At 39.3% G+C, this 15,887-nt stretch overlaps 1 protein-coding gene across 9 annotated transcripts in view; it reads right to left on the bottom strand.

Annotated features, from left to right (window-relative positions):
* LOC127441395 (receptor-type tyrosine-protein phosphatase F-like) overlaps window positions 1-15,887 on the bottom strand; it is a 318,186-nt gene that overhangs the window by 42,101 nt on the left and 260,198 nt on the right. For all 9 annotated transcript variants that reach the window (XM_051698771.1, XM_051698769.1, XM_051698767.1 and 6 more), the window contains 2 exons: window positions 12,043-12,206; window positions 3,222-3,334 (listed from right to left, as the gene is read on the bottom strand). In XM_051698771.1, coding sequence (XP_051554731.1) covers window positions 3,222-3,334; window positions 12,043-12,206 — 277 coding nt within the window. The remainder of the gene's footprint in view (window positions 1-3,221; window positions 3,335-12,042; window positions 12,207-15,887) is intronic.

The following is a 15,887-nucleotide window of genomic DNA, read 5'->3' on the forward strand; positions in this document are numbered from 1 at the left end:
TTTTTGCACCAAACTATGTTCATCTCAAGGAGACAGAATGCGTATCTTTCCTGAGCGGTATGATGGCTGCCTGGTCCCATGGTGTTTATACTTGCGTACTATTGTTTGTTCAGATGAACATGGTACCTTCAGGTGTTTGGAAATTGCCAAAACTATAGTTTGCTAATATGAAATCTGTGGTGTGGTTAAAAAATTAGTTTTAATGACTTCAACCTAAGTGTGTGTTCTGATGTATGTATATATATCTATATATATATACATACACACACCGATCAGCCACAACATTAAAACCACCTGCCTAATATCGTGTAGGTCCCCATCGTGCCGCCAAAACAGCTGTGACCTATTGAGGCATGGACTCCAGAAGACCTCTGAAGGTATCCTGTGGTATCTGGCACCAAGACATTAGCAGCAGATCCTTTAAGTCATGTAAGCTGCGAAGTGGGGCCTCCATGGACTGGAATTGTTGGTTCAGCACATCCCATAGATGCTCAACTGGATTGAGATCTGGAGAATTTGGAGGCCAAGTCAACACCTTGAACTCTTTGTCATGTTCCTCAAACCATTCCTTTTTTTTTGCTGTGTGGCAGGGCGCATTATCCTGCTGAAAGAGGCCACTGCCATCAGGGAATACCATTGCCATGGAGGGGTGTACATGGTCTGCAACAATCTTTAGGTAGGTGGTACATGTCAAAGTAACATCCACATGAATGCCAGGACCCAAGGTTTCCCAGCAGAACACTGCCCAGAGCATCACACTGCCTCCGCTGGCCTGCATTCTTCCAATGGTGCATCCTGTTGCCACCTCTTCCCCAGGTAAATGACCCACACGCACCCAGCCGTTCACATGATCTAAAAGAAAATGTGATTCATCAGACCAGGCCACCTACTTCCATTGCTCTATGGTCCAGTTCTGACGCTCACTGCCCATTGTAGGCGCGGGTCAGCGTGGGCACTCTGACTGGTCTGCGGCTACGCAGCCCCATACGGTGCAAGCTGCGATGCACTGTGTTCTGACACCTTTCTATCATGGCCAGCATTAAGTTTTTCAGCAATTTGTGCTACAGTAGCTCTTCTGTGGGATCGGACCAGACAGGCTAACCTTTGCTCCCCACGCCCATCAATGAGCCTTGGGCGCCCATGACCCTGACGACGATTCACCGGTTGTCCTTCCTTACACTTGCCCAATTTTCCTGCTTATCCCCTCATCCCCATCCATTTTAATTGTATGGAACAGAGCAGCTTGGACTTTCTCCTAAACTTCTGCTTTTGTGTTTCACAGGTTTGGAGTAAGTAATTGATGCCAAAAATTTTTAAAGTACATTTTGTTTTATGTGATATGCATGTATTGTATGTGTGTGAGGGAAAGAGAGACAAAATTCGTGTTTCTACATCCTTATGGTATTTTATTAACAAAGTTTGGGAGGAGCAAGTTCATTTAGTTCATCTGTCAGTGGATCACCAGCTTTCTGACGGACAGGCAGCAGCTAGTGAGACAGGGGAAATTCACTTCCAGCACATGTACAATCAGCACTGGTGCCCCCCAGGGATGTGTGCTCTCCCCACTAATCTTCTCCCTGTATACCAATGACTGCACCACCAAGGACCCCTCTGTAAAGCTCCTGAAGTCTAAAGATGACACTACTGTCATCGGCTTCATCCAAGATGACGATGAGTCTGTAAACACAAGGGAGGTTGAATGACTGGCTCACTGGTGCAGTCAAAACAACCTGGAGCTGAACACGCTCAAAACAGTGGAGATTAGGAGGAACACCCCAACACTGACCCCTCTCACCATTCTAAACAGCACTGTGGCAGCAATGGAGTCATTCAGGTTCCTGGGCACTATCATCTCACAGGACTTGAAGTGGGAGACCCACATCGACCCAACAGAGGTTGTACCTCCTTCGCCAGCTGAGGAAGTTCAACCTGCCACAGGCGCTGCTGATACAGTTCTACTCAGCAGTCATTGAGTCTGTCCTCTGCACTTCAATCACTGTCTGGTTTGGTGCAGCTACGAAATCGGACATCAGAAGACTACAAAGGACAGTTCGGACTGCTATGAGGATTATTGGTTGCCACCTGCCCTCCCTTCAAGAACTGAACACTTCCAGAGTGAGGAAAAGGGATGGAAAAATCCCTCTGGACCCCACACACCCAGCCCACTACCTTTTTGAACTGTTGCCTTTTGGATGGCACTACAGAACACCGAGCACCAGAACCGTCAGGCACAGGAACAGTTTTTTCCCTCAGGCTATCCATCTCATGAACAGTTAAAACTGCGCCACTGGGGGCCTGGGTAGCTTTGCATTGAGGCGAGTCACTATGCCACCACGAGTATTTAGAGTGCATCGGGAATTGGGCATTCCAAATTGGGAACAACATTTTTGTTTTTTTAAACGCACCATTGAGCAATAATTATGTGCAACATACAGCTTAGTCTATTTATATTTATCCAACATACCATACCTCTTCTGCCGTACATTCCCTTGCATCTGTATATAACAGATTTGTATTTGTATATATATAGTCTTATTGTGTATTTCTATATATATATATATATATATATATATATATATATATATATATATATATATATATATATATATACTTATATTTTCTATTCACTTTTTAAGTGAATTTCTATTCACTTGTTGCTGTATTGTTTGTGCACTGGAAGCTTCTGTCACCAAGACAAATTCCTTGTATGTGTAAGCATACTTTGAAATAAAGCTAATTCTGATTCTGATTTAATCTGACCAATCACACAGCCAGAATGAGAGTACATAACAGCTGCTTACCTCTACATAGCATTAAGAGTTTCCAGCATCCCACCACCTCCCCATCTCCTCCTTTCTATTCCATCAATACTAAAACATTCTGGGGGGCATTCGAGCTCAGGTCAAGTCTCGAGCCTCAAGCCCTCCGCCAGGGAGAGAAAGCCACATATGTTTACGCTATCCTAACTGCAGGATTACATTAACTTGCAAACTACTGAATTGTACATATGGTGAAGCATGTATTGTATGTGTGTGAGGGAAAGAGAGACAAAATTTGTGTTTCTGCCTCCTTTTGTACATATGGTGATAAGCTGAAATATCACACATTGTATGAGTGTGTGACTCAGAGGAGAAGTGTATGTGTACATATGGTGGAGAATACACAGAGCTCTGGCAGACTCAATGATAGTGTGTGTCTACATATGGTGTAAGTTGTGTTACCTGGTGTCTGGTAGTTGAGTCTCCTCAATTCAACTGGATCAGATGAGTTGGCCAGAAGACAATCCTTCACACCACCTGAATGATCATCTTTAGGTAGGGGGGATGCCCTCTTCCTGTAACAGCAAAATGAATCCAGCGTGAGTGCACCTATTGATTTACTCAGACCACACCAGCCCCACCAATAGAGGATGGCCTTAAGATTCAAAAGAGGAAAAACAAGTAATAAACAAGAAAAACAATGAAATTTTTTCCATTTATAATGTAATGTTTTTTGTGCTAATTTTCCATGACCACTTTCCACCGTCTCTCTGGCCCTTAGAAATAAACAGTCAATTTGTTGGTGCTGTGCCTTTAAGAAATGTCCCCTTTGCATGTGACAACAATGCTGATCATTGTGCTACTGTACCACTTGCAAAGCTGCATAACATACATGGGTGTTTCTTAAACTTTGGGCAGTTTAGCACTGTGGACTTCCAAAAAGTAAAGTCTTGTTTAAACATTTTCCCACCACTCTCACAATTTTGTATTAATTTGTCCACTAACAATGTCCAAAACCACAAGAGATTTGTATTTTTTTCTGAAAGTCATAAAAATTCCTACTGCAGTGTCATTTCCAACACATCTCAAATTCTATTATGTGTTTAATAGAATTCCATGGTGGAAATGACAGTGACGGAAATTACATTTTTAGCATTTTTGAAATAACATGCCAGACTCCTTTGTCTTGCTAAGGCTAATTTTATAGCTAGCCTTTTATCTATCGTAAATACACTAAATTAAACAACATTCTCACACTAATTGTGTAATTTGGCAAAAATACAGCTTGATAAGAATTTATGTCAGATGAAAATTTTGTGCTCAAAATTGATATTTATCTTGATTTTCCTTTGTTTTCTTTAAACATCATTTGTATCATTTTTCATCTCAAGCACGCTCCTCACTGACACTTTTGCCAACTTGATTAACAAGGACACTGACTTTTGTAAATACTTTATTAAGGACAAAATTATTTGGTGTGGTGGAAATTACACCACAACTGTGGGACAGTTGTAATTAAAATAAATTATATATATATATACATATACACACACACACACTGGTGGCCAAAAGTTTGGAATAATGTACAGATTTTGTTCTTATGGAAAGAAATTGATACTTTTATTCACCAAAGTGGCATTCAACTGATCACAATGTATAGTCAGGACATTAATAATGTGAAAAATTACGATTACAATTTGAAAAAAAAATTTAAACTTCTTAAACTACTTCAAAGAGTTCTCATCAAAAAATCCTCCACCTGGAGCAATGACAGCTTTGCAGATCCTTGGCATTCTAGCTGTCAATTTGTCCAGATACTCAGGTGACATTTCACCCCACGCTTCCTGTAGCACTTGCCATAGATGTGGCTGTCTTGTTGGGCACTTCTCATGCACCTTACAGTCTAGCTGATCCCACAAAAGCTCAATGGGTTTAAGATCGATAACACCCTTTTCCAATTATCTGTTGTCCAATGTCTGTGTTTCTTTGCCCATTGTAACCTTTTTTGTTTGTTTGTTTTTCTGTTTCAAAAGTGGCTTTTTCTTTGCAATTCTTCCCATAAGGCCTGCACCCCTGAGTCTCCTCTTTACTGTTGTACATGAAACTGGTGTTGAGCGGGTAGAATTCAATGAAGCTGTCAGCTGAGGACATGTGAGGCATCTATTTCTCAAACTAGAGACTCTGATGTACTTATCCTCTTGTTTAGTTGTACATCTGGCCTTCCATATCTCTTTCTGTGCTTGTTAGAGACAGTTGTCCTTTGTCTTTGAAGACTGTAGTGTACACCTTTGTATGAAAACTTGAAATATTGTATAGCCTTGATTCCTCAAAACAATGATTGATGAGTTTCTAGAGAAAGCTGTTTCTTTTATGCCATTTTTGACCTAATATTTACCTTAAGACATGCCGGTCTATTGCATACTGTGGCAACTCAAAAACAAACACAATGTTAAGCTTCATTTAACAAACCAAATAGCTTTCAACTGTGTTTGATATAATGGCAATTGATTTTCTAGTACCACATTAGCAATTTAGCATGATTACTCAAGGATAAGGTGTGGAGTGATGGCTACAGGAAATGGGGCCTGTCTAGATTTGATCAAAAATGACTTTTTTCAAATAGTGATGGTGCTGTTTTTTACATCAGTAATGTCCTGACTATACTTTGTGATCAGTTGAATGCCACTTTGGTGAATTAAAGTACCAATTTCCTTCCGAAACAGCAAAATCTGTACATTATTCCAAACTTTTGGCTGCCAGTGTGTATATATACACACACACACACTGTATATCAATTTCCCATAATAAGTATTGAAATGTTTTAGGTTTATCATAAAATGTTTCCAAATCAATTTTATTGAGAACAAAAAGAAAAAAAGTTGAAATCTGTTCATTTTAATAAAAATCAACCCCTGGGACATTCAAGTGCCTGAAGTTGAAGAAACATCCACATACAAAATAATTGGCCCAGAAATGTGTCGCTTAAAATTTTATTGGCCTGGCATCACAAAGTTGCGTTAGTACAGATTTGGCCCAGTTTTGCATTTAGCTTCAATAAATGCTCTTTTTCACCTATAAGGATGTTTTGAGTTCTGAAAGTTACAGTATTTTATTTTTTCACAATACATTGAGCTCATTTATCTCAAAAGATCAATTATTCCTCATGATATGACCCCATTAAAGGTTCAGATTTTGGAAAACATTATTTTCCTTTAGAATATGAAGGGGTTAGAGAGATTTGAAACAGAAACCAAATACAAGTGTGTTTGTTCAATGTCTCGCTCAAATCTGTGTGCTAGCTCACAAAATATTCAGCGTGCGATGCTCATGGTTTGTGGGGAAAACAAGGCAACTAGGTAATTAGCACATCAGCTGGATGGCACAACACTGGGTAATTACGCCACTGTAACACCTGCACTCCTAAGTGCACTCTTCCAGCAGGTAAAGCTGCCGTGTGGTAACACACACAGAGAGACGAAGAACATCTGTCTGTGGAAACCCATCCTCAGACACACATACACACACATTTACACAAATCCCTAACCAAAATGTGAGTGCCATATGCAAGGGAAATTTCACATCTCACTGCACTCCATTTGTAAGGTTCTGAGCATAGATTAGGCGGACAGCCGTTTTAAAGTCCGGTTGAAGAGCTCAAACGTGACTGACACTGGAGAGGAGGGTAGCACCAAAGGGTCTTCGGCATATGCTTTTTAATGATGCCATGTGTACAGAATTACTAATCACCAAGGACTTATCTTTTTTCAGAGCCCTATATTGTATGTACTGTAGGCCTCAGCACACTTCAGTTATTCAGAGTTAATATACAGTGGCCTCAAATAGTATTTGGACACTTTTTGACAATGAAGTCACAATTAAAAAGATATGAACTGCATTGCATTAGATCCTCTCAAGTTCACACATGTGTTCCAGCAGAGTTACCACAGGTGAAGTGTATCAGTATGGACATGCTACACAAAGTGTCCAAATATTTATTTCACTCTATAATCTGAAACCTAAAAAAATTCTTTTTGTGAAATGTTTTGCTTGAAAAGTGTGTTTGTGCTATATTTCTTTAAAAACAAAAAGCCACTTGGTTTGATATTTTGTGAAATGACATTCATACATTTTTAAGTGCGGTTAAAGTGTCCAAATACTTTTTGGGTCCGCTGTATATACCACAGGCTAAATGGAGCCATTTGTATAGGGCTCAGAATTTAATGACAAATGGAGATAACAGAAAATGGGCATTTTGCTCTGAGAGAAAGAGTGAGAGTGACATTTTGGAAATTAATGAGGAAGAATGGAGGAAGAAAAGAAAAAAGAATCACAGAATGGTTACACTGAGGGGAACATTTCTATTTCAGCTGCCGTCGGGCTGGCATTTCCTTTACAATGGGCCATTCAGGGCTCAGGTGTGACAGCAGAAAAGCTGACTGCACACGCTCACTCTGAGTGACCTTCAGGAGGAGGTGAAGGATCAACACGAACAGAATCAACACAGCACTGCAGAAAAACCCAAAATAAAACATCACAATCACAACGACCAGCAATGAACATGAAGCATGCACCACTGTGACAGTCCAAAGGACTAAAGCTTTCAAGGACAACAGGGTGTGAGTGTGAGCTACTGTCAGTCTGTATTCAGAAGGGGAATTTTAGGGAACAACTTATTTTGGATGAAGTGAAATGAAAGTCATTCAAATCAAGATGCTAATGTTGAGTGTCCGGCCACACCTGCAGACCCTGCAGCCTGTGAAAAGACACTTCTGAAATGATAAACCATGATAAACAGACACCTGTTAATGATTTGATTGTACCTACCTTTCCTGTTTGCTGCGTTTGTATGGAGCGAAAAAAGGAAGAAACATGCATGATTAGAGGCTGGTCAAAACCCAGAGATCCAAATGAACTAACCTTTTCAATTGTCAATTCAATCAATTCTATAATGGAGTGAAACCTATGGCGTCATTTTTTATCTCACCAGAACTTGAATTTGAAAAAGCCTCCGAATTCATGATCTTGAAAAAAGACTGGGTGTAATTTGATGTTATCGAAACATTTTGCTGTTAATGTTTAATATTTGAAAATATTTTGTGTGAATTCACCTAAAAAAAAATTCAGGTTGTGAAATTCAAGTTTTTATTATTCAAGTGGTGGATATCAGGTCGTGAAATTCAGGTCTCAATATTCAGGATGTTGAATACGATTTGAGAAATTTAGGTGGCAAAATTCGAGGACGACATCCGGGAATGCAAAGAAGAGCAAACGAACGTCGATGTAATCCATCTCTCTCTTGGACAATCGCAAAGCGATGGAAACAGCTCAAAAGTTATTTTAAATGAATTAATGAATATATACAGTATATTATACATACAGCATATAGTAGTAAATATATATAGCCTACATTTTTAATAATGTGCAAAACATCTTTTCTTTACTCCTTGGCAATTCACATTGAACGAATCTGCTGAAAAGGCCATTAAAATTATTCACATGCACGCGTACATGACCAGATAACACGATCCCCAGTTGATCCATAACACCGGCCAATCTCAGCGAACATCACAGTAAACATGTCTCATTTAGAAGTTTCAAATGTTTTTGTGTTTTTTTTTTTTACCCAATTTGGAATGCCAAATTCCCAGTGCGCTTTTAAGTCCTCGTGGTCGTGTAGTGATTCGCCTCAATCCGGGTGGCGGAGGATGAGTCCCAGTTGCCTCCGCGTCTGAGACCATCAACCCGTGCATCTTATCACGTGGCTTGTTGAGCACATTGCCACGGAGACATAGTGCGTGTGGAGGCTTCACGCCATCCACCACGGCATCCGCGCTCAACTCACCACACGCCCCACTGAGAACGAACCACATTATAGCGACCACGAGGAGGTTACCCCATATGACTCTACCCTCCCTAGCAACCGGGCCAATTTGGTTGCTTAGGAGACCTGGCTGGAGTCATTCAGCAAGCCCTGGGATTCAAACTAGGGAACTAGCGAACTCCAGGGGTGGTAGCCTGCGTCTTTTACCACTGAGCTACCCAGGCCCCGTTTTTGTGTTGTTTTGTAGTCTGATTAAAATACAAAACGTCTGTGATGATCACGTCTGTATGAATGTAAGAGCTGCTTTTAACTCATAAAGAACACACGAAAAGCGAAAGCAACTGTGGCAGTGTTTATGACTAATGTTTACATTTGTAGGTGTGAATAAAGTCTGTGCTTCATAATCTTATGTGTTGTTTATTGACCAACATTAGTACATACACATAAAAAATATACTGTAAATTGATATTATAGTGCTTTATTATTATTATTATAATGTGTTACGTGTGTGCCTAAAATTATAAGTATCCCTAAAGTATACCTTTTTGTGTTTTCACAGTGTTGTTGTCACAGTTGTTTAAAATTACTTTTTTTGAGCTGTTTCCATCGCTTTGCAATTGTCTGATTGTCTGAAGAGATTGTCTGCTCTTCCTTGCATTCCCGGATATCATCCTCAAATTTTCCACCTGAATTTCTCAACTCGTATTCAACAACCTGAATGCTGAGACCTGAAATCCACCACTTGAATAATAAAAACTTGAATTTCACAACCTGAATTTTTTTTAGGTGAATTTACACAAAATATTTTCAAATATTGAAAATTAACAGCAAACAGTCTTTTTTTAATTCGGGGCCTTTTTCAAATTCAAGTTCTGGTGATATAAAAATGATGCCAACCCTCAAACAAGCAAGACAGAGCACAACAATTGAATAAGTCTCAAAACGTGTTTTTAAAAATTGAAGTTTTAAACTGACACAGCATTTTAAAAATGTGGCGCTCCTGCGCGAGATGCTGAAAAATAGCGAGACAGTGCAGTGGTCAAAGATGTCCATCTAGCACATATTTACATAGAAACAACAATGAAAAAACAGCACAGATAGATGCAAAAACACATTCGGTGTGAATGTCCCCAAAGAGAGTGAGTGAAAGAGAAAACCTCAGTGACTATATGACTACCCGGGCAGTGTAAGATGACTGCTTTTAGAGTGCTATCAGCAGGGTGTGGCAGCACAGACACATAATCGCTTGCCTGCCAAGACTGAAAGCTGATGCTGCGGTTTCATTGCTGCATCTGTGCTCAGGTTTGGTCTTGATTTGAGACATGGCGAGCTAAAAGTCCTGAAAGTTCCTGAAATGGTAGATTTGTGCTGAACGCACAGACAATCGGCCAAAAACAAACAAGATTTTCTCTAAAGTAAGGGATCTTGCTAAGACGTGCTGGAGGGAGTATTAGTCAGTACTGTATCAGCGTTGTGAACGGGACCATCGGGTCATGCCGTGAGCTACATGTCTGACTTATTTGGCTGAGTCAAGATGTCATTATGAATAATGTCCTCCTTTTGTTCCCTCCACGGGAAAGGTAGCTAAAATTAGCTACATCTTGTACTGTGTACAAAGCAGCCATGAATTCAGAGACACGGCTCGGGAAGCCGCATTGATGTGCAAGGGTGTATTCCTCCAAAATGAGATCTTCGCAATTCCTGATACATTTATTTATCTCCATCACATCTAGTGATCTTTGAGACAAGTGCTCTTGGGGATGACGTATCCAAAAACATGCTACAATCTTTTCATATGCCTGCTAACAGAAATGTAGATGGTAGGGCTGTCACAATTAGGGATGTCCCGATACCATGTTTTTTTTTTGAGAATGAGTAAGAGTACCAATATTTTTTTAGTACTCGCCGATACTCTGATATCTATTTTTTTTTCAATATCAGCAGTTTATTTAAATTTTATCATCAAAATTATGTTTAAGTAAATAAATACAAAATGTAATCAAATGAAAGTATAACAATTAATTTTCAACATGAAATAGTATTATTTTTATTAAATGAAGTGCTTTTATACAGAACCTCACAGAACAATTCTAAATACAACATTGGAGATATTTTTGTCAAATAAAGTGCTGCATAATAGAACATCACAGATTTGAGATATTGCTTAAATGTAATAAAGTTACTATTGATTTATTATTATTATTAGTAGTAGTAGTATAACAGTGAATATTACATAACTATACAGCAGTGACCTATTTCCGTCATACTTTTTTCATTTAGACTGAGCTTTTATTTTGAAGTGTTTCTGTGTCGTTAGACCAAGGAGCTCTGATGTAATGACGGCAGATTTCAAATCCAGAAATTCGGTCGCTACGTGAATCACAGTAATTATTAAACCACAAAGGCTACTATTTAAATAAATAAATATGTAGTCTGTATGTGACTTGTGCTAAAAATTGAATTAACACTTTGCCTGCTGAGTATGCGATGCTCATAATAGTGTTTTCCGTGCATGAGCCCAGGATCTCTACAGGTATGAGCAGTTTCTTTCTCTATGTCAGCACAACACCGGCTCCACACATTCACAAGCACTCACATTTAAAAAACTGCACGTGCAAACAATCTATTTATCTCATTAAATCGCAGCTTTTGCTGTTAAATAATCTCACTAGGTGATTTTAATCTGTGCGCTGAATGTTTACATAATGACATTCGTACATCAGATGGTATCGGCTTTTGGTATTTTTACGAGTATGAGTACAAGTACATGAGCATGGTATCGGACCCGATTCCGATACCAGTATCGGTATCGGTGCATCCCTAGTCACGATCATGGAATTTTAGCTGTCGATTAATTGCCACGCAAATAATCATGATTAACAATTTAAGAATGTATTTCCCATTAAGTGAATATTGAAATTAAATGAAACCAGAGCACTTTGTTGGCTTGTTGCGTTGTTTACACTTTCACATGAGCATGGTGTGAACAACCGCACATCATAGCGCTCCACAGGCACTTTCATTTAGAGCACACATAATTTACTACTGCACTGGAAAGAGAGACATTAAAATGTGCATTTCAATGCATTTCACATTTCTAGATTTCCTTAAAATTCCCTTATTTTAATTTAATTTAATTTTTCTTCCACTATTAAAACACACAATAATTGTGGTTATCTCAAATATTCTGGATTAACTGCAATCAGGCAATTATGTAACAACCATGACAGGCCAATGTGAAAGTTATTATGATGTTGATGTTAACCACTTTGGAATCAGCTTTACACAGTACAACATGTCTATTTTTTAAAATGAAGCACATAAAAGTTACATTGAAATACTGGTATCTATTGTACGATCATTTGATTAAGAAAAAAATAGTATGAATCAACTGAACAGTAAAGCTACAGTGAACCTCCAATGATTATGGCATGAATAAGTAATGTGAAAGCTCTTCCTCACCTCTTGAAGAGCAGGATAGCGATGACAATAATGACAATGAGCACCACGGCGAGCACAGGGCCCATGACCCAAAGCATCTCAGGTTGATCCACACTGCGCAGCACACTGCCGTTATCCATTGCCACAGTGATGGGGTCTGAGTACGGGCTGGCCGAAAAGATCCGCTACACAGAGAGAGAAGGTTTCAGATAAGAGCCACATCCACAGAGAGGCTAAAATGGCATGCAACGGATATTATGGTGGTCCTGAATACTACCGGGTGAACAAAAGTAAATACAAACTTGTGTGGATATAATGCTGCATATTTATGTATTATGATCACAAACATTTTGAACTTGTGACGTACTCAAAGACCCCATGAAATCAAAAGCAAGGTTTAGCTTTAAGTCCATGTTTGTTAGCTGTGAAATGACTGTGAATTTGGGGACAGTAGGTAGAAAGTTCTGCAAAAATTGGTCTGTGCTTACCAAAATTCAAGCAACTGTCCCCTAGTGGCCAAAGCTGGAAATGTTGTTGAACATATGGGGACATTTGAGCTCCAGTTTCCAGGTGAAAAGGAATGCATATTTTTTTTTATCTCCCCAAACCCAAACCCTAAACCTAGACTTTAGTGTAGCAAAAATTTAATTTTAGATCGAAAATGTAACCTCCAAATTGCGTTCACCATTGTCTGTGCGAATGCATTTACTTCCTAGTTTCCATGGGACCAGAACACGTGTCTCAGAGGTTGCTCGTGCAACATGCTATTAGTAGCACCAGAGGAAAAGGTAACAATCACCTTTGAATTGATCCAAAAATTTCTGATCGGAGATTGCGCTTGTCAGTAATTTGCCAGTATGGGGTTGGTTTCAGGGTACAAGAGTTTTCGGAAGCTATTTGTCGATTTCCTGCGTGATCATGTTGTTGAGGTCATCTATGTTGTGAACTTCTAAAAGTTGTAAAAGGTTTTAGGAGATGTACATAATGAAAATGTATATCCTTTCTCTTCTGGGAAACCAGACCGAAAATGTTTATGACTCATCCTGCATTCAGGGAAGAATCCTAAAATTATTTTTGTCCAATTAAAAGCTAAATGCTGCAACCTCAGCAGATTCCCTTTGGAGTAGAATCCACAAAAGTCCCTTTAAGGCAAGTCAATTCACTCTGCGGACATTTTCGTAACATCTCTGAGCAGCTATTTTCTACAGTATGTAGGCCTACTGTAAGTAAAATGCATACAATTACAGCTTTAAAAGGTTCAAATCTGTTTGTCAAGATAACATTTCAGTAATATATTTCAGATCAGAAATAAAAAATGTTTGCTTCTTCGGCTCAAGACATGATAAAATAACTTTTCAGGCTGGTCCCGCTTATGTGTGATACCTCTATTTATCGTAAATTTGTCTGGCTCATTTCATTCATGAAATGCAGGACTTCTATTCCAACAGCTGTTAAGTGTTACGATTTTACCTATTAATTTTCCAACAAGTGGTCTGTTTCCTTCTACTTATACTGTCTGTGAATCTAGTCCTAACAACTAATTCTTTTCCTGGGCACAGCAGGCCTTGTACACACATGTAGCATGTCTTTACATCTGTCTCCATGTCAGAAAAGGTTCCTCTTAAACTCTGCCATGCTGCATTCACCTTTTATTAGCATATGTCACACCTCTACATGTGACAATGTGGAGACAGACACAGACAAAGAAAATAGGGAGGAGGAATTTTTTTAAAAGGGGAATGAATGCAGAGTAAGAGCATAGGCGCAGAGGTGTAAAAAAGAAACATAGAGCGAAAGCAAGATTCTTTCTCTCTCTCTCTGTGGCTTTGATAAATGCGAAGCAGAGGAAGGGAATCATATCCTCTTCATTAGTGCTCAAACCATGGTGATGGTGAGCTGCAGAGAAGGAGGGTGAGACAGGGAGCAAAAGGAGCCTGTGTGAAGGGACTTAAATGAGACATCTCCCTGCTGTGGCCTCTTCCCTGCATGCGCCCTGGGACAGGTTCAAATTCTGCCTCACAAAGAGCCTGAGATGAAAACAAACAGTAAAAAAAGAGGAGAGAGAGAGAGAGAGAGAGAGAGAGAGAGAGGGAAAGAAAAAGAGAAAAAGGGTTGAGGAAAGATGGTGTCACTACCACTTCCTTTATCTGTATTGGGAGAGGGCATCCACATAGACACCAATTCCTTGAGGGCCCTTCATCTTCCCCTCTCTGTCCTCTCTCTCTCTCTCTCTCTCTTCCTACTGTCACAGCAGAGTGGGGCGCTATAATAGCTCAGCTCAGCATGACTCCTCTATTAGCACAGAAATATTAATTGAAGAGATAAGCAGGATATTAGCTCAAGGAGACTCAAAGTCATGAAGACGTATTATCGTCGCTGTTGATATGACAATCGAACTGTTAACATGGTGGTTTATGTGAGTGTGGGTGGTTGCATGTGTGTTATACTGGGAAAATACTGGAAATTTCAATGCATATGATGTAGTTTTTTTTTTTTTTAATAGGGGAAAAATTTATTGTCTCACCTACCCTGCTGGAAAAAATGGGTTGTTCCAGCTTAAGGTGGTCATGGTACGATATGTGGTACATGAATGGAACACTGTATGGTTCATGGTATGTAAACCATGAAAAGTACAAGGTGGTCTACTAGCTTTAACAAGCTTGACTAAGATCGTCTAACAGGTCGAAATCAGGTCCACCAGCTGTTAACCCCCCAAAAATGTGCCTTATATTTTAAAATATGAAAAACCTGGTTTTATTCAATTAAAAAAATAACAATCTGACTAAATTTACCTGAAAAATTAGGTTTCACCAACAAAAGACATTTTTTGTGGGTTAGATCAAGTAGAAATGGATATGCGAGGTAACAGTTGCAGGTTATCATTTTTTTTCAGTGCAGCCACCACCTTAAGCTGGTTTAGTTGGATTTTAAAAGTGTATAAAATGGTAAACTTTCTCCAAAATAAATAAATAAATTCAATAAATATCTGTCATATTTCACACACACACACACACAAAAAAAAGTATATTTTGCCTTATGAAAGTGAAGCCTATTTTAGGACCATTCAGCATATTGCGGCCCACTTTGAGAAACGTCCTGGTTCTCCCAATGGCCATTCCGCCTCTGGTGAGTATACATCATCGCAGTTTATTTACGATGATTTTATTAAGAAAATCATTCATTTGGACAGGATGATTTGAGAATGATTTGTATTTGTATTTGTATTTTTTATTAATAGTCCTTTTCTTTATAATGAAATATGATCTGAACATTTCTTTGTGAGATTCCCTCATCAACACTTTGAAAACACTCCCTCTGTTTTATTCCTTCGACACTACTGGCACTCTCTCTCCCTCTCTCTCTGTCTGTGCTGATCATGCATGTATGGTGAAATGCATCTTAGCAGATGGGGCGGTCACCTTTTCTGCTGCTGGACACCTACTGCTTAGAAGGTGAAAATGTTTCCTAGAGCACTTTAATGCAATTTGAGTATGACGTGTTAAAGGCAGTTAATGTCATTAATGTGTCCTACATTAGAATTTCCTACAAACAAGAAAAAATAAAAATTAAATCAAACCCGAATGTTAAACGTGACACTCCATTGAGCAGATGTCCCTGAGGCAGCAGATGAGGGTTAGTCTCAATGCGGGCATTCTGCTAATGTAAACACTTTATCTGGCAGAAACAGCTCGGCCGCCACAGGCCCTCCCTAACTTCACCAGCCAGCTAACTCTCTCTCTCTCTCTCTCTCTCTCTCTCTTTTGATTTTGCTTTTCTCTTTGTTTCATTTTTTTAACACACAGCACACTGTTCTCTAATGCAGGGGTTTCCAACCTAGGTTCCCATGGGACCTTGGAAAAGTCAAT

Source organism: Myxocyprinus asiaticus, chromosome 5 (genome assembly GCF_019703515.2).
Source record: "Myxocyprinus asiaticus isolate MX2 ecotype Aquarium Trade chromosome 5, UBuf_Myxa_2, whole genome shotgun sequence".
Classification (NCBI taxonomy): domain Eukaryota; kingdom Metazoa; phylum Chordata; class Actinopteri; order Cypriniformes; family Catostomidae; genus Myxocyprinus; species Myxocyprinus asiaticus.